This window comes from Anguilla anguilla, chromosome 11 (assembly GCF_013347855.1).
Source record: "Anguilla anguilla isolate fAngAng1 chromosome 11, fAngAng1.pri, whole genome shotgun sequence".
Classification (NCBI taxonomy): domain Eukaryota; kingdom Metazoa; phylum Chordata; class Actinopteri; order Anguilliformes; family Anguillidae; genus Anguilla; species Anguilla anguilla.
Window position 1 is genome coordinate 14,707,180 of NC_049211.1, and position 18,814 is coordinate 14,725,993.

At 40.9% G+C, this 18,814-nt stretch overlaps 1 protein-coding gene across 2 annotated transcripts; it reads right to left on the bottom strand.

Moving 5' to 3' along the window:
* Window positions 1-425: 425 nt before the first annotated feature.
* Window positions 426-17,265, bottom strand: tm9sf4 (transmembrane 9 superfamily protein member 4). 2 transcript variants are annotated; one of them, XM_035382391.1, is made up of 18 exons: window positions 17,231-17,265; window positions 13,711-13,818; window positions 13,185-13,284; window positions 12,674-12,842; window positions 12,185-12,329; window positions 11,614-11,737; window positions 10,761-10,879; window positions 9,983-10,094; window positions 9,613-9,683; window positions 8,713-8,845; window positions 8,269-8,350; window positions 7,780-7,855; window positions 7,065-7,148; window positions 6,334-6,509; window positions 5,765-5,828; window positions 5,115-5,234; window positions 4,604-4,693; window positions 426-3,858 (listed from the first exon to the last, which is right to left on the bottom strand). In XM_035382391.1, the coding sequence occupies exons 1-18, from the start codon at window positions 17,261-17,263 to the stop codon at window positions 3,709-3,711; spliced, it is 1,956 nt and encodes a 651-aa protein (XP_035238282.1). In that variant the 5' UTR covers window positions 17,264-17,265; the 3' UTR covers window positions 426-3,708. The 2 variants fall into 2 exon arrangements, with proteins under 2 accessions (XP_035238282.1, XP_035238281.1); XM_035382390.1 differs by lacking the exon at window positions 17,231-17,265 and adding an exon at window positions 15,448-15,732.
* Window positions 17,266-18,814: the final 1,549 nt, after the last annotated feature.

Consider the following 18,814-nt stretch of genomic DNA (forward strand, 5'->3'; position numbering starts at 1 on the left):
GAAAATGCCTCTAATTACACTACAGTATCGCTAACCTGTACTTACTTACACGTACTATGGCACTGTTCCATCCCATTCCACTTACAGCTACACTTACATTATGAATGTTGTAGTTTAAAAATAAAGCCATTTTTTCAGGGTATCCTCAGGGAGGAAGAGGGGACAGTGATGAACATGCTGGTTTGCTTCAATTTGGTCCCAAATTTGTCCAAATTAGTGAGGAGAATTTTAACATGAGCCTGTTACTCAAACAACTGCGACCTTAAGTCCAAGAACCATGGACACATATACCGTGTTCACACACAACTGGTCCCTTATTCACAAAGTACACACCCACCCCCCCCCCCCACCCCTCCTTAGGTTATCTGCTCAGTGACAAGCATACTAAATTCTGTCGTTGGAAACCAAGGTGACAGCATTTCAAACTTGAATTTAGGGGCACTTTTATTGTTTCATACATTATATAACTGGACATTCTTTGAATAAAGAACAAAAAAAAAAAGGATTAAAAACATGCTGCCTGTCATAAAGGACGACATGACTGGGAACATACAGCCTAGGAAGAGCTTAAATGCAACAACACAAAGCATTATATACAGAAATACAGACATACAGTACACACGCACACCCGTACACACATACATACAGGGCAAGAAAAGTACATCTGTATAAAATATGTACGTCAAAGTATTATTGGGTCCCAGATGCTGTTGTTTGATCCAAGTTCTACAAACATGTTTAGAGGCTAGAACAAGAGCTTGTGAAGCACCATGTTCTGAAATCTCTGCTGCTGATTTTCCCTGTCCCAACCCAAACCTAGGGACCCCAACCAGTAGTGGTTTCCACATATTTACCAAAATAGGCCACACCCAAAGTTTTAACCACAAAAGGCTGCCGTTGCAGTTAGTCTCGCACTGCAGAACAATTCCCCCTTCCTCCTTCTGCCAACTGCATTTTAAAGGGGGCACACCTACATTTGATTGGCCCAAAAAAATGGTTAAAAATAAAAAAAGGTTTCTGCCTGGTCTTACCACAGAAACCATGAACTAATAATTCCACACTGAACACCTGGAAGACGGGCTCAGAGCAAAGGACAACACCCCAGGGTCCCATCCCTGTGCTCTCACTGTAGCTGTTCAATTTTTTGCTGTGCGACACATCAGTAGCCCAACCCTTTGGTGAAACTTTAGCTCACCTGCAGACATCCAGCATTTCTAGTAGAGTGCTAAAAAAGGATACTTTACCATGCCAGGGTTTTCCTCTCGTTATAGACAATGTTTCTACTCTTCTAAAAGTGGAATTGCTCTGAAAAAGGGCTCCAAAGGGCTAGAATGATTCAGTAATTGATTGAATCTGCCAAGACACATTTTATTGATTTCTCCTCCACCTCCCCCCCCCACCCCCTTTGCCGGGGTTCTTCTGGCATGGAGGGGGTGGCTACACCCATCTACAGCTGGTCACCATCGGCACACCACATTCTACATTGCCCACTTCCATTCTCAGTTCCCAATATTAATGCAGCAAGTCTACCACAGCAGTGTTACCATATCGCAGATGGAAGATGTACTCTCTAGCTCTGGGCTTCCCCTCATTTATGCTTATTCAGCTCATTTTGGGTACATGATTGAATGCACATGGAGGTTTAAACCATACAGAAGACTAAAAAAAACAAACAAATAGTGAACAAAAGTCCTTAAAGAACAAAGTTGGGCAACCAAGTCATTTATGAAAAGTAGGCAACAGGACCTATATATTTAGAACGGGCTCATCTTAGAATAGCTGCAAAGAGATTAACTGACAGGAGTTACAGTACACTTGTGTCTGCTTCTGCATAAAAAAAATAATAAAATAAAATGTTTAAAATCCAGGCGGTTCTTCATACCAACTATAACTCAGAAATTACTTCAGGAATTTTGAAAGAACAAATGACATTTCCGTCCAGGAAAGCTCTCCTTCTGAAAAATCTGATTCACATTTTATCTTGCAATGTACTGTTGACTATGCACCAAAGCCATCCTTAAAAAGAGCCAAAATTACGTTTAACAGTAAGAATAATGCAATTAATCAAAGGCTTGATTGTGCACGGTGCAGAACAGGTTGATACCAACAAAACAGGCATACTGCTTACATCAAGGTTCTGACTCATAATGCCTAGGAACCCAACAGTGGCATATCAAGCACCAAGATTTGTGCCCAATTGATTACCAACTTTCAGTGATGTTGCACCTGGCAAGAAAAAAAAAAAAAAAAAAAAAAACGAAATAAATTACATCAAAAACGTTTTTTAAAAAGTACACCTCATAATATTACAATACTCTTGGTTCTACAAATAATGCTGTGCACTACTTGATGTTAGCCTTTACCATGTGCTCTGATTACCAGCATACAAAGTTGTAAATAACATGCATGTATGCATCAGAATATTAGAGCAGTCAGTCCATTAATTATTTTTGGCATTAGTTGTTCATCTAAAATCAGTATCCAGGTCCGTAATTCTAATACCAGCGTGAGTTATGGCTACGAACAGTATACTGTATTATAACCCAGGTTGTACTTATGATGGTACTGCCAAAATCACAATGTCAACCAGCTAATGTATCCACAGCATTATCTTACATGTTTACTGGGAATAAGTGTAAGCTGGTTTATCTTTAAAACAGTCCTAAAGTATGTTTATCAATAATTACATATCAACGCTCCGTATGTAACAATTAACAAAAGTACAAAATGAGAGAAAACCACCAGGCCTGTTAAACAAAAATTCTAAATTAAAAAAATTTAAACGTTTAAACCATCATCAGAGCCTCCAAACTCAGCATTGTATCAACTGTTTCAAAAGTTAAGCGAGTTCTGTAGATTCATATACAGCCACTTGTGTCATGATTGTGTATGAAACAACACCATCCAAATCTCACTGTGCCTACACAGTAAAACACATTCAGCTGGTATAGCATGGCCTTGGGGCCCATTTCAGCAAATTTGTTCAGAGAAGAAGCAGAAAGTAGTAAACGAACAAGCAGACAAAGTGAAATCAACGTGTTCTTTTCTCCACCCAAAGGAACAACGGAACCCTATTTAGTCTCGACAGGTCAGAAGCTCATTGGCTGCACAGGGGCCTCATGACAGGGCAGACCCAATCTTATGAGGGTTGGGTTAAATACAATGTTATTCATTATTTACTGCTCCTCAGACATATACAAGCTCTTCATCATTTTCATGTACATTATCACACTATCATGTCCATAGATACAGTGCCACGTGCCCCTCACTCCAAAGTCTTTACAGACATATTCCCTGTAACAAAAAATAAAAAGAAACGGAAAAATATCAACAGGTACAACAGATGTAAAAACTGCCTACTGCTCCTAAAACCTGCCCTGTCAAATTCCAAAAGCATCATTAAAAAGAGGGGGGGAAAGGAAAATCTCATCGCACACACTTTGGCCCTTGTTTTGCTGAACACTGTGAACTACAGTCTAGGAGGAGCTTTTTTTCTTTTGATTTCCCAAACTGAAGACAAGATGGAGCTGTGTAATGTTTGTGTCCGTCTTCTCCCTCCAGGGGGTGCTCTTTCACAAACCCATCCCCATGCTCCTCCCATACACAAAAATCAGTGCTTGCTTGCAAAAAAAAAAAACAACAAAAAAAAACATAAAAGATATTTTTTAAAAAGGGAAAAAAGACAACCCCTCGTCTCCTTCCAGCATCTCAGTCGATTTTGACGGCAGCATAGATCTTCCGTATGAACATGTACGCAGCATAAAACCCAATTGTCCCTGTCAGTAGCCAGAAGGACAGGACCATCAGGGCTGTGTATCCAAAATACAGCAGTGATGGGATAAACTCTACAATGTCCAACTGCGAGAGAGAGAGAGAGAGAGAGAGAGAGAGAGAGAGAGAGAGAGAGGGAAGATGGAGAGAGGGAGAGAAAGAGATTAATCCAAGACTATCAAATTAAGGTTCAGATAGCCCAACAAGGCACTATATGTTCTCACCTTGATCTTTTTAAATTAAAAGGTCTAAGAAAAAAATCTGGTCTCTCTGTGACTGCCCCAGGCTCTGAAACAAGCCACTCCAAATTTCACCTTGCTTGAATCTTAACAACCAATCAGGACAGCTGTCTGCCCTGACTCCTGTTGCGCATTCACAGCACTGGAAGAGCAAACAGGGCAAGCGGGGCTAGGGCTACAGAGATAAGAGCAGAGCACAGGTAACAGTACCTAGACCTCCAAATGACGCGAAGCTCTACCTGGTCACCTTATATTTAAAAGCTTCAAAACTATATTGAATTTAGAGTGTGTTTTATGTCAGCTCCCCCCTTGTAAGAGATAGTTCAATCACACTCGGGTATTCCTAGTTAAATACAAAATAAGAAATCAACCACTGAGTGAGCTTACAACCTTTCTTTGAAACTGAAAGACAGTCCGGCATATTTCTGCCACCTATTGGCAGGAATGTAGAATGGCACGTCGATGTTCTGCATTTCTCAATGGCTTATGGGAGCTTAAAACTCAATTCAGTAATTTAGCCAAAAGGCTGCTGATGATCTATGAATAAATTACTGCAGAGAAACTCTGAAACGTATGGGCTCTGGTGATGTTACCTTGTTGACAAAGTAGAATATGGCATAAACGAGTACATAGAAGGCAGATCCGCCCGAGACAAGAAAAGTCCTCCACCACCATCGGTAATCCTACCAAGAGAGAGAGACATTTTTTTAATCAGAGCTACGTCATATACACATTTTCATATTGACAAAATACAACCCATATTAAAGGACAATTTATAGCTTACGATTATTATTTTACAATGGCTTTGATTAACTGTATTGCTAAACCTGTTTCACTAGCAATGTACAAGTACTTTCCTGGATGCATACCAAGTGGCTTGGAAATAATACAATCTCAATATTACCTGATGCATTTAGGGTGGCACAAAATTGACCATTTCCACAATAGCAATGTCAAAACGTAATTAAAAAAAAAAAGTATTGGCAAATTTTGGCTAAGACTCTGTAGGACAGCATATCATATTACTATACAATAATACAATGTTAGTATAAATTCTATATTCTATGCTATAGAAATATATGTGACAGTACCAGTCCCACTCACCTCTGCACACAGCTGGAAGTATACCATGACGATGCTGATCTGGGAACAGGACACCACCAGGATGATGAAGACCAGGAACAGGAAGCCAAACAGGTAGTAGAACTGATTTTCCCAAATGGCCTGGAGGGAGCATATCACGCATATCATTTACACCCGATCGACTTACAAGACAGCACTACAAACCAAATATGAAAGCTACCATTCTAAAAAAGCATATTACTTTGGTTGATAAACCAATACCATTGTTAGGGAGTTCCTCTAAATTACTTCTCGGATTTAAAGGCAGTAGCACCTAAACCCAAATGTATTAAGATCTAGGAATCAGAAACTTGCATCCTCAAGAGCCTTCGAAAACACTTTGCTCACTATAACAAGCCACTGATTAGTTCAAATAAGCAAGTTGCTGCTGATAAAACATGATGGCCTTACTCTCCTATAACAATTCTGAAACTGATATGCCATTTCAATATTAAACAATTAACCAGCAACGTCAGGTGATATAGCCAAATAACAAAACAAATTTTTTTTAAAAACAGGCAACAGCAGTGGTCCTTGTGACTGCAGGCACCCATTCCCGATTTAGAAGCTAGACTGGCGGGGAGCCATGACTTTTCAGGGTTTCTGTGACCACCGACAGCGAGGACACTCACACTGAAGATAAAGAAGAGCTCGATGAACATGGCGCCAAACGGAAGGATCCCCGCCATCAGAATTCTGCACAAAAACAACAAAGGGAGTCAGGTCACATGACTTAGAGAGCTTCCATAAGGATTCTGCACAGAGGAAGAATACTTAATAACCTTTTCCAATATTCCACACAAAGCTTCTACAATATTTCATTCAATCACATTTTTTTTCAAAGTTTTCAAGGGATTCACTTGTAAATGAATAATCTAGTAAGAGACCTCAGTCAGAAGTTGAGATGTTTATAGGTTTTATAAGACTGCTGCCCTCAATCTAATACAGCACAGTGATTGTGTGCTTTGAAAACAGTACGCTTCATTTTCCTCAACAATTTGCATTATTAATTTTATTTGTTCCATTTCACAAATAACATCCCCAATAGAACTTTCAATATGCGTGTAGTTCCTTGATTCACACAAACAGTCCAAGGGCTGCTTTAAGAACAGAAAGTCCTAATACGGTGAACCGTAAATATCACTAAGAGGACAGAATATATGGAGATGGGTGTGATTTGCAGTTGAGCACAGCCACTCACCCAACAAACTTGTTCATGTACCAGCGCTGTTCTGGGACCTGCCGAGGGATCTGGTTGGTACGGACGGGGTTGTCATAGGGCTGCTTGCGGAAGCCAAAGTAGTAGCCAAGGTAGACCAGGGGCATGGAGATACCGAACCACATGCAGAGCAGCGCCACCATGGTCGGAAATGGCACCTGGAGGAGAGCAGGCAAGCGAAAAAGCTACGTCAAAAAACCGCACACACGCTCCCTGACAGAAACAGGCCTACCAGCTAGAGGTGAATCTATTTCATCACAAACACTGTATAAGATACTGTTCACCTCCCAAGGGACTACAGAAGCAACTGAGCCGTTTAGATAACCATGCACTGATGCAACTGTTGTGCACCGCCCACTGAAACCAAACGAAATAAACAAATAAAAACAGCCAAAAAAATCTGCTGATGGATTTATGCGTAGTTCAAATTACAGCTTGTCTTCATCACCTGTTTATTTATAACCACTGTTGTTTCTGAGTGGAGGGAAATGGTGCTACTGATTCATATAATGCGTTTCTCACCCTTCAATGTGGTCCCTAACGGAGCTCACGATTTTAATCATACGCCATGTCGAGTTTACAGCAGCAGACACACCCACAGGTCTCAGTCAAGTGTTCTAACAGCAGCACCACCGCTCCCACACGCTGGCTATCGAGACACCGCCGCGGAGGATGCGTGCCAAGGCTATCGTAGCTACTGACGCCGAGCTTACCGCGCCAGAGGAGTGCTCTCCCCAGATGAAGCAGTTCAGGACGAAGCAGATCCCGAAGACCACGGCAGGGTAGAGGGTGGCCGTCTGCAAGAAAACACAAACGCAAAATAAAGGTCAAAGTCCACTGCAGTCCTAAAGTACAGCCTGGGAGAAAAGAATAAAACGAACTAAAGGATAAAAACAGACATGCACCCATGAACTCATAAAGTCAAAAGCTACAGCAGCCACTACGTTTTCCCTGCTTGAATAGGATAAAGTGCACACGCACACAAATGCAACAATTCACTGAATATATTTTGTTGAGCATATCAGGAGAAGTTCAAATTTGAAGGCATTACACTCTTTACTTATCCAAAGCCACTTGAGTCAAGTACAATGACTTGAGTCAAGTACAATGTGCAGGATAACTTTTTCATTTTCAAGTTGGCCATGGATAATTTGAAATGTCTGCCCTCCACTGACACTTCCTGTCAGTTCTGCACTTTATTTCACTCAACCACACTGCCTACAACATTCCATAATTATACATGCAGCAATTAGCCGGGGATGAGCTGATGGACAGCATGAAAAGACAGGCTGAGGTGACCCAACTGGCACTGAGTGACTCCAGCTCAGCTCATAATGGCATGGACAGTGTGTGAAAGGTATCTGACCCACACACTTCCCCCAGCTCTGTGTGTGAGAAAAAGAGGAGAGAACCCTCCGCGACACTCACACAAAACGCTCCCTTCTTCCACCGGTGGCCTTTCAGAGTGCGGTAGAGCCTGCCAGCGAAGTACCCCCCAAACACACTGCAGAGAGAAGGAACATGCACAGACACGCGTAATCAGCCTACACTCCACGCTGCACCCAGCTGCGCAGGAATACCACGCTTATCATCTTCCATTGAAGCAGCAGGTCTCAACACTTTTGGAAAGCTCAGAGACACTCCAAGAATTCCACCGAAAGGGACATATGTTCTGGAACAGGTAACAAACATCCAGGTTTACAGCGCACGGGGAAGCCAAGGCTGAGAGAAGCAAACTTCCTTAGCGGTGATCAGTAGATATTCAGGCTATTCCTGCCCCAAAAAAGTGATCCAGAATTATTTATCCCAGCCTAATAATGATCCCAGCTACAATAAACAACCTAGAGCATCAGATCAGTACTTGAGACCGTCTGGAGCAGGACGCTACACATGTCGCAGTGTGGCAGTGGCACGTACCCCATGAACATGAACAGGAAGCAGGCTGTAGTCATCAGAGCACCTCGGCTGGAAGGAGACAGCATCCCCAGCATGGCCACAACTGCCAGAAAGAGGTGTATGTTTACTCATAGAAAATCAATCATGGCATAAGCCAACAATTCCAACAATCCAATACAAAATGGCTTCCAAAACAGGTCTTGCCACAGCATCTCTATTGGGTCCAAGTCAGGATTTTGAGTAGACTACTCCAAAGCTTTAATTTTGTTTCTTTTCAGCCATTGGACTTGCTTTTGTGTTTTGGATCATCGTCTTGCTGCATAATTTAGGTGAATATGCATAAATTATATGCATTTAATTCCAAATCCTGATGAAGATCAGAAAAGGCCTTTCAGTTACTTGGTGTTTTCATCACAATCCATGATATCCGCAGGTCCAATGAGTGTGCAGTTACAGAATACTTACAGATGACAATGAGGATCATGCAGAAGAGCTGTATGCCAGAGCCGAGCAGGGAGCTGAGGATCATGGGATACTGAGGCGGGCGAAACACATCTCCATGGACGTTCTTCCAGCCAGACTCCTCCATGGTGTCCTCCTGCCAGAGACAGACAGACATGGATGCCTTCCCCTTTCTACTTGTGAAATACTTCAGTCTTCAGATGTGGTGCACACTTTTTTAAGAAGAAATGTCAGATCAACTACATTATAGAGCAGTGCTTCTCAACCCTGGTCCAGGGGACCCACTGTGTATGCTGATTTTTGTTCCAGCCATAGTAACAAGCTCTGTATTTTAAGTTGCTAATTGTTTTTAATTAAACACCAACTGCTCTTAATTAGACTTTTTTCATCTATTGAAGGATGATTTACTAAAGCCACATTAAAGCAGAAATATGCATGTCCTTAAAAATATCTTCTCATATTCACCTCCCAGGAATTCAGTGGGACCAACCTATGCATTTACTGTACTGTATGTACTACATTTCAAATAATTCAATTTGAAAGAGGTTCCATTTTTAATTGCTTCAATTACAAACCGACAGGTGAAATCAGTTGAGTCCAATTTGCTCAGTGTGAAAATCTGAAACCATCCGTGTAAAATTAATGGAGTTTACTGACAGCAAAAGGCAACAAGCTAAAACCTCCACTGTGTTAGATTTAACCACACAATATGGTACAACACATCGTTAATTGATCAAGAGATTGGTTTTGACAAAAAAACCAGCATACACAGAGGGTCCCCAGGGTCAGAGTCGATGAACAATTAAGGAAAGTCTGGAAGAAAATCCTGAAAAGAATCACCTCTGCAGTCATAATTAAAGTTTTGTACATTTCAATTTCTTTGGAGTAAAGCGAGTCACTTACGATGTCATCCTCTCTGTTGTAGTTAGCAATGTCCTTCCTCAGGGTCCTGATGATGATCATACTCAGAATACCTACAGATCCAGGAAAACACAATATCAAATGCAGAACAGACTGTAAAGTGACTGCATTTTTTTTAAATTCTCCACAAATAGGGATCAAAATGGGGGAAATGGTATTTTAAAATCTTACACCAATCCTCCTTTTATCTGCAGTGCACTTCTTACTCTCTTTTTACTTTATTTCCCCTGCCTTCTTCCCCTTTCTCAACCCTTTCCATGTTTACAGAGAAAACCTGAATTAGGCATGTGAATTCAGCTCTTGTAGTGATGGACTGCCAGAGGAACTGGGCATATGGAGGACGTGGAATTACCTGAGAGGAAGAAGACCACAACCACGGAGTTGACGATGGAGAACCAGTGGATCTGCACGTCGCTCATGGTGAGGTAGGTGTCCCAGCGCGACGCCCACTTCACCTGGCTCTCCTGCAGGGGAGGGGGCACACATCAGCATTGAGTAGGCATCATTAAATATCACACGGTGTTGAATACTAAGCAATGGCTACTTAACTCTGATGTTCCCTTTTTGCCACTGTTTGTTTTAATGTGGATACATTTCCTAGTTTAATACTTTAAACACAAGTGTGTTAATTATTTATGAGTGTATACCAATTTTAAATATCCACTAAGAAGTGCCAATGTTTAATTTCTTTCTTGATCACTGGGCACATATTCACAGGAGTATGGAACTAAAGTAATTATTTATTCATTCTAAGCCTCCATGTTCAGTCTAGAGTTGATAGACAGACACAATGCCATTATTTGTAATGTAAACAAATTAATAATTATTTATTCATGAAGACACGAAATTTTGTACACGATGATATATAAATTCTGCATTGCTTTCTGCATTGCTTTCTGCATGCTCTCTCACATAGACAGAGATAGAAACCAGGCCTCTAACAGCCAGTTCAGGATGCAAATCCATTGCTGCAGGCCTGGGTCGGACTGCGGAAATCAGTGCTTGCGTAGGTGGGAACGCGAGGAATGGTGACACCAGGCAGACAGGGGGTAGAAAGGTCATAAAAAAGGAGTGAATGTCATAAGGACAGCCTAAATAAACCAGTCCCGTGCACCATGCTCCTAGCTCACCTCCCAGTGGACAGAGTAAGTGAAGAGCACGTCGTTCTCTTTGCTGGGGTCGATCTCCTGGGGAGCCGAGCCGCTGGCCTCCGGCAGGTCGCACACACCCTTCTCATCCCCCTTCAGGTCTGTGAGAGAGACAGGGGCTCATGCTCATCCTAGGCGAACTACAGACGTGCACAACAGAACTGTGGGATACATGTGCTGTACTGCAGCATAATGGTTAATGATTTGATCATGGTTAGACTCTTAGGCAGGGCACTGTAGCAGTACAACTGAGCCGGGTACTCAACCTGAATTACTTCAGTACATATCACATTGTATAAATGGATTGTATGTAAAAGAATGCAAGTCACTCTGGATAAATGTGTCTGCTAAATCCTAACAATGTTAAAATGTCTAACTGTGAGAGCACATACACATGGCTAAATAGACATCTAACAGTGAACAACATTAAGATTTCACAGCCACATGCTGCATAAGCATGCGCACCTTTTCTGGGATTACATTTTCACGGAAAATCTATTCTGAAACAGGCCTGTGAGGATCCACGTAAAAATGTGTACACGCCACATTTAACCTTACTGCCCATTGTGCTATAATCTAATCACCCCGGCGATTTGAGTTTTTCAACAAAGAGTCTAGGAGCAACACGACTGACGTCGACTGACTGGGACATTTCGTTATAGGAGGCACAGTGTTTCCTTTTTTTTTTTGTTTCTGATGGGATGAGTGTGTAATGGATGACAGGAGTCATTCCCCGACTGCATTCACATCAGGTGAAAGACAGCATGCCACTCCAGTGAACTAAACCATTTACATCAGGAGACACTTAAGGTAAGAGACAGAAGTTTTTACTTACCCTCTACCTTAACGCTCTGGGGCACCACCTCAAACCGCACCACTCTAAAGTTATGCTCCTCATCCTGCTCCACTTTCTCCTTGTGGTAGTACAGGATGAAGGAGAGGTGGTTGTGGAGGTAGAACTGAGGGATGAAGAGAGGAAAACACCATCAGGCAGGGAGAAGCCCAGGCTGCTGTGTGAACCAAGAGCTAGGGAACCATGACTGAACTTCCAACTACATTGCTCCTGATGCCCCAGATTGCTGGATGAATGCACTGGGGTCAAGGGCAGTGTTACCACAGAAGCCTTTACTACAGCATATCTTGATGTGTACCATGTTTTTTTCATCCGTTCTAAACCTCGCCATTTGTCCATATAACTTTATTTTGAAACTGCTTTAAAGTTTCTAAAGGTCTTCTAAGGCTGAACATCAAACCCAGAAATTGTTTTGCTTGATAAAAACACACCACATGCTTTCTCCCTGGGTCCCGTCACTCCACAGAACAGCCTCGGGTACTCGTGAAAGCGATGCTGACTTCGGTGTGAAGAAACCTCTCTGAGTGAGAGAGTTAAAGCAGGTGCTGGGTACCTTGTTGTTGTCAGTGAAGCCCAGCCTGTAGCCATGCTCAAACTGCACATCTTTAAGGGCCTCCTTCTTCTGCTCCTCTTCGCCCCCTGCCTCACGGTTTGGGTAGAACTCTAGTCGCGTGGCAACTGGGAGGTTGTCTGCAATCCTGGAGAAATGTTTGTAGTTTGGCTAGTAATGAATTATGTACCCTCACTTTATAATTTTGATTCAATCTGTTCATCCCCTAACAAATGTGAAAATGTCTTGGTTAAGTAAAAAAAAATGCCTAACCAAAATGATTTCCTGTAATCTTTCACAATTTCAAACAATGCAATTTATAAGAATGTTGGTAAGACAACAGCTTACCATTCACTGGACAGCGCAAAGGGTAAGAAGTTGACTGATGAACTGTCTAATTAATTGAATGATGGATTGATTGACTGGTTACGTAGACAGCCGATTGGTTGATTGGTTAACTGAATGCCAGCTCAGATCCAGAAGTGAACTCACAAATGGACATAATACTCCTCCTGGATTCGCTCCGCGATCAGCTTACTCTTCTCCACACTCAGCCTGATTGGCTTGTTGGGTTTCTCGCACACCACCTCACACTTTCGGTCCTGGTTCATCAGGACCAAGTAGGGAGTGTTCACAATACGGTCACCACGGAGTACCTCCCCTACACATGCGTACACGTACACACACACACACACACACACACACACACACACACACACACACACACAAAGAGAACGCATGGTTTGGCCATCAATGTAAATGTAGTTACACCCATTCCCCATATAAGACAAAAACAGGTTTCGCTGCTGAATTAAACAAGATTTTCCCGCCCATTATTTTTAATGCTTTTAAATATTTCTTGTTTGTTCACAACAGAAAGGTAGAGTGGCCATTGACCGTGTACTGCGTGGAAAGAAAATTTCTCCAATTTCTCTATCAGTCATCAAGATTCATTATAAAGCTCCTGCTACTAAAATATGCTTGTGATAGCAGGAATACTCACCCAGGTTCTCAGCTTTGTAGACCACCTTGCCAGGCTGACAGAAAGGCAAGGAGTAGTACTCATAGGGCAACTGGGTCCGCGAGCTGGTCAGCTTGACTGCCTATTCACAGCCAGGGGAGGTCGGGTTACAAATCATTCATTAGCAACATTAAAAATATCACTTTCGTTAGAAGCATATCTGAGGCTCTTCAATGCACAAGAAAACGGACTTTCAGAAATTTTACACTGGGACTTGCCCTCTCCCAGTAATCATGGGTAAAACAAGGCTAAATTAGAGAAAAACACCACAGGGCATTATTTTAATTCAATATCTTAGTGAAGAAACAGGCTTGGTGACACGAGAGTCAAGAAGTAGACAAGCTGACTTCATTACGTGGCTGCCCCAACCACACCCTGCCAACAGGAAGGCAGACAGAAAGAGACAAACACATCCAAGCATTCCTTCCTTTGCAACCTAATGGAACTGCGATAACCATCACACTGCAATAGGCTCACAGCCACCTCCTGCCTGTCACCTATCCCTCACCTTGATCTCCACAAGGTCATTCTGGTGAAAGTTGATGGGAGCAACTCCAGGCACATAAAAAGGCTGGGCCACGTGCAGCATGGACAGCAGCAGCAGGGCCCACGTCTCCTGAAACACAAACTCAGGGTCAACTACCAGGGTAAGCCCATATACACAAATGTAATCAAAATGAGGTCTACTCATTATATGGGCTAATTTGCTATGTATATACCATTTACTTGAGCTGATTCACACTACATGTTCTGAAAGGTCAATATGGCACTAGCTGTTCATCCGCTGTAATTTCTGAAAATAATTAACTGTAAACTGGATTTGCTTTAGTAATGACTAAAACAGTCAGAAATATCTATACAACTGTCAAATACAAATATCAGAGAAAATGCTAATTTCTCATGAATTTCATGTAAATATTGTTTACTAGAGTGCTCTTAGGTTATAAATAATCACAGAATGGACCCTACTTGGTTATTTATGATTCACCATATCTTTATAGAAGAATCTAGGCTATATGCTATAAAAACTACCACAAGATCTACCGGCTAAGCAATCATTCTGACTGCATCACAAGCAGTTAGGCTAAATACACATTCTAGACAAGATGCAGACTATGGTAATACACACAGGAAGAGTGCACATAGGCTACAAGAAAAGGACAATGAGAGACAGAGCTTTGTCCTGGTAAGAATAGGGCTACTCTTATTACTAGCAATAATTGCAATTCAATCCCTGGGTAAAGGCGATTTTTTTTTTTTATACTGTTTGTCATTTCACATTTTTCACATTATAATCAGGTTGGGTAACATTTTTCATAGCTGCGTTGACATCACATTGCCCCATCCATGTTCCTTCACAGTTGACCAAATACTGGTTAGACAAGTTGGGTCTCATTGCAATTCAGAAAGTAGAGTACACACTTTTCAACCTTAGAACAGAATTAAGATCTGACCTTCCAAATTATCCATGAGCTATTTTTTGCAAGTCATTTCCCTCAAGCCAAACAGTATGAATGCAGTGGAACATGATATAGAATATAAACTGGCCAGAGGCAGAACATAAGTCATTTTTCTAGCTATGGCATGAGCACCAGGGTTTATTTAAAGTTGTGTCTTGATAAAAACAGCCTATTTTGTTTTTTTTTGCCACCCCGAACTAAAATGCAATGCCTAAATAATTCCTTTCATATTCCAACATCAAACAACATTTATTTACAAATCATTACACAAGGCACCATTAATTGGCAATAAGGAAAACAGTCCATGGGAACAAGCTTGAAATACCAGAAAAGAAAGGGGATGTATGAGAAACATAAGGCATTCCTCAGGTAAATATTTAAACATTTACTTATGGGAGAGTTGCCGTGCTCACAGTGCTTGAGAGAAAAGGCAAATACTGTAGCCTATTCATTAACCCTGTTTCCAGTATCGATAAGTAACAATAAACCCATCAGAAAAATACAAAAAACAATTGTGTCTCTTCTTACAACGCAGCCTTAAACCAAAATTCAGATTAATTACTAATAACCATAACATTTTTAAACTGAATACATTAAAGAACAAAACTGGAAACTTGCAGCTAATAGTATATGTATAATCTCATTCTTAATCCAGTATCTGAAATGAAGCTAGTTCAGCCACATCAGAATAGAAAACTAAACTCAGCGACATTTCCTAAACTTCATCTTCCTGAAACTGAGCAATTAGAAGTACACCGTGCATTAAATTTTGTTATGTAGCCTACCTTTTTAATTTTTGCTTTTTTCCCTGCAGGTCCGGCTGAGGTTTGAATAAACAGCATTTATCTATGTTTACCCATTTGTAGGGTCATGAGTTTTATAGAACCATTTTTTATCTCCTCCATTTTCGTCTTGAAGTCATGTGGGGTTGATAAATTACTCAATATTAAAAAAATCAGTCTGCAATCAAGGTTTGGTGACATTCTTTCCATGTAATCTCAACCGTCTTAACAAAATACTTGCCCAATGTTTTTTTAGTTTTTTGGACCAAGAATATATTACTTATGTATTTGTCACTTAATTGTTGTACTTATACCCAGACCTACGTGCCTCTCATTATAAGCTAAATAAAACACTTTATCCCTGGATGAATGTGTCTCTGGCTTGACCTTGTGTAGTACTGGGGATGGACTGTGAGTGCCAGTCTCAGTCGTATAAGTACAATGGTATACAGTTAGCCCTAGAGTAATAAGATAGATGGATAGGTATTAGGCTAACTAGTTCATGAACACGAGTGGTCAGCAAAATGCAGTGTTTTTCATGCCATTTCAGTCTAGATAGTATATTGCTGCACTCTTGGGGTAATTGAACCATGTGGTTTCATTGTCTGAGATCCATTCAGCACTGCAATGTACAGAGAGTAACTACGTGAAAAATGAGAACTGTACATTAATATCTTGACAAAGCTAGTTTAAAGGAAATTGAGCACAAGAGTATTAAGTTTTACGGTCAGCTCCTAAACCATACTTTGTCACGCTGATGATATAAGGTAATGGACAGCAGGGTGGAATGGGATCCCATGTTTTTCAAAGTAATAGAACCCAAGCCCTTCATCTTTTAACATTTCCGTTTACATCAACTGTAAACATTAAGCTGTGAATCAAGTAAATAAGTACCTGGACTTGCTAGCAAGCTATTTTAGAACACACTCACTAGCTAGCTCGCTTGTAACTAGCATTAGTAAAAAAATACCTTGTTGGCTGTCTTAAGTGGGATTGTGGTAACCTGCAGTAAAAGGAGGTAAATTAGCGTAGAGCCCTGGCACGAATGACCCCGCTGGTGACTTCTGTCACACTTACAGCAAGCTAGGAACTTTCAAACAAAACGTTAACTTTGCTAACCTAACGTCAAGGAAGAGAGGGAGTAGCTAGCGTTAGCTTGCTATCTGCACGGTACCTCAACAACAAACTTAGCCTACAGCTAACTAGTTAGCAACTACCTAGAAATAAAGAGTTAGACTACTCACAGAGTTAAAATAATTATAATAGATAATCGGACAGACAAATATCCACCCAACGGGTACGTAACAAACGCACAGTCAACCCAATCTAAACACTGCAGCATTTGATGTCCATAGACTAGCATCAGATACTGCACGACTGGCCAGTTTAAGGTTTAGCGAGCTAACGTCTTTTAGCCTGAAAATGAGCCACAAGTCTGTAGTAGTACAAAAATCCATACATAAGTGCAACAAAATAGGTAACATATAGCTGCCAACCAATTTACACATAATTATGAATTGACAAGCTTGTGATCTAGTTGCATATAATACGACATAACCCGGATTTATTGGAGAGCTAACATTAGCTAGCAATACAGCTAGCTAAAGCTCCGTCGCAAAGAATGGATCCCCAAGTCGTCAAAAGGCAATAAAATAGCATCTTAGGACCTTGAATTAAGTGTATTTTGAACTAGAGCTAAACTAATTAATAAGCAATACAATACACAATACAGGTAGATTATTAGGGAATGGGGAAAATAAAAGGACGTTGTCTCGTTTACACTTACCATCGCGGCCACCATCTTGAATACACGTGTCATTCGTGACGTTACAGGAAATAGTGACTGGCGAACGAGGAACCAGAGGAAAAAAATCGCACAATATATTGTGCGTTCTGCAGGAGTCGCTCTTTCTTCCAGTGCCCTGAGGAGTAGTTGGATTAGATGACGTTTGATTGTTTGAAATGTGTATGCTTACATCGGTACCATTCAAAAAAGACCACCGCGTACACTAATGGATTTTTTTTCAATTCTTTAAACCTCTTGGTTCAATCCTGAGGCCTCTATCAAATCCAGGACAGATTAGACTACTGGTTAATCACACATGCTTTAATAAAGTCTGAACCAGTAGGCCTATATCTGCTACCCCTTTCACAGACCATTGTATTTGTGATTATATCAGAAACATAAAAACAAATGTTGTAATAGAGGGTACTGGAAATTCAATGCCAGTCTCTTAGGTAATTAAACTTGTTCTGCAAGTATGAAGTCTATTATTTCTGATGTCACAGGAGATGCCAATATACTATCCCATTATATATATCTAATTATTAATGCTATGTATTATTTATTCAAGCATTTCTTGTTCGGAAAGTTGTTCAAACTGTACGCTGTCCTGATGTAAGCTGGGTTTCATGTCACCTGAGTCATTTGCTTTTGAACAAATCTCATGGGTGAACGAAATGAACTGCATCACATCCATGTAACGATGAGTTCTTCTCAACAAAAAACACATTTTCAAAGTACACAAATGCCATGGCATGGTGTTAAAAGTACTGATATCAAAATGAGGCCAATTCATGACAAACAATATTGACTATCTTAGTTCACACAAATTACACAAGTTCTGTTTCGAAGCAATGCTACCCAGTGTTTCCTAAATTATTTCACGTAATGTGTGTTTTTTCACCTTACTATCTGAAGAAAATGTGGTCATTTAAACTTTGTGTCACATCAAAGTGTCAAATAACACAACTTGCCTCTTGGAAGACATCATGAAATCATTTAAATGATTATATTAAACAACTAATGAAAATCTACACTCCAGAAATGATCTGTTTATATTTGGTTGTCAAGTTTTTACAATATGTACAAGTTCTCATATATTAGAATATCTTAAAATAAATAATGCTTGTATAATAGATACTGTAGATAGATAGAATGCTTCATTATCCCCATGGGGAAATTTTTGTAGCAGCATATAACTTCCACAATTATTTTCCATATTTACGCCTACTAAATAAATATAAAATATCACAAATCTATCCAGGGTGGCATTGTGGTGCAGTGGGTAGCACTGTTACCTAAAAACAAAAAGGTCCTGGGCCTTTCTGTGTGGAGTTTGCATGTTCTTCCCATGTCCGTGTGGGTTTCTTGCGGGTACTCCAGTTTCAGTTTTCCTCCCACAGTCCAAAGACATGCAGGTAGACCAATTAGAGAGTCTAAATTTCCCATAGGCATGAGTGTGTAAATGAATGGTGTGTGAGCCCTGCGATAGACTGGCGACAATTCCAGGGTGTATTTCTACCTCTCACCTAATACACGCTGGGATAGGCTCCAGCTCCCCCGCGACCCTGCCCAGGATAAGTGGGT

Bases quoted from the DNA above. Each gene is read 5' to 3' on its own strand.
- tm9sf4 (XM_035382390.1), bottom strand. From the start codon at position 15,504: ATGCTGTTTATTCAAACCTCAGCCGGACCTGCAGGGAAAAAAGCAAAA. The intron at 12,330-12,673 runs GTGAGTTCACTT...ACATTTCTCCAG, and splicing joins GAGGAGTATTATGTCCATTT to GATTGCAGACAACCTCCCAG. The intron at 8,351-8,712 runs GTAAGTATTCTG...TCTTTCTGGCAG, and splicing joins CATGATCCTCATTGTCATCT to TTGTGGCCATGCTGGGGATG.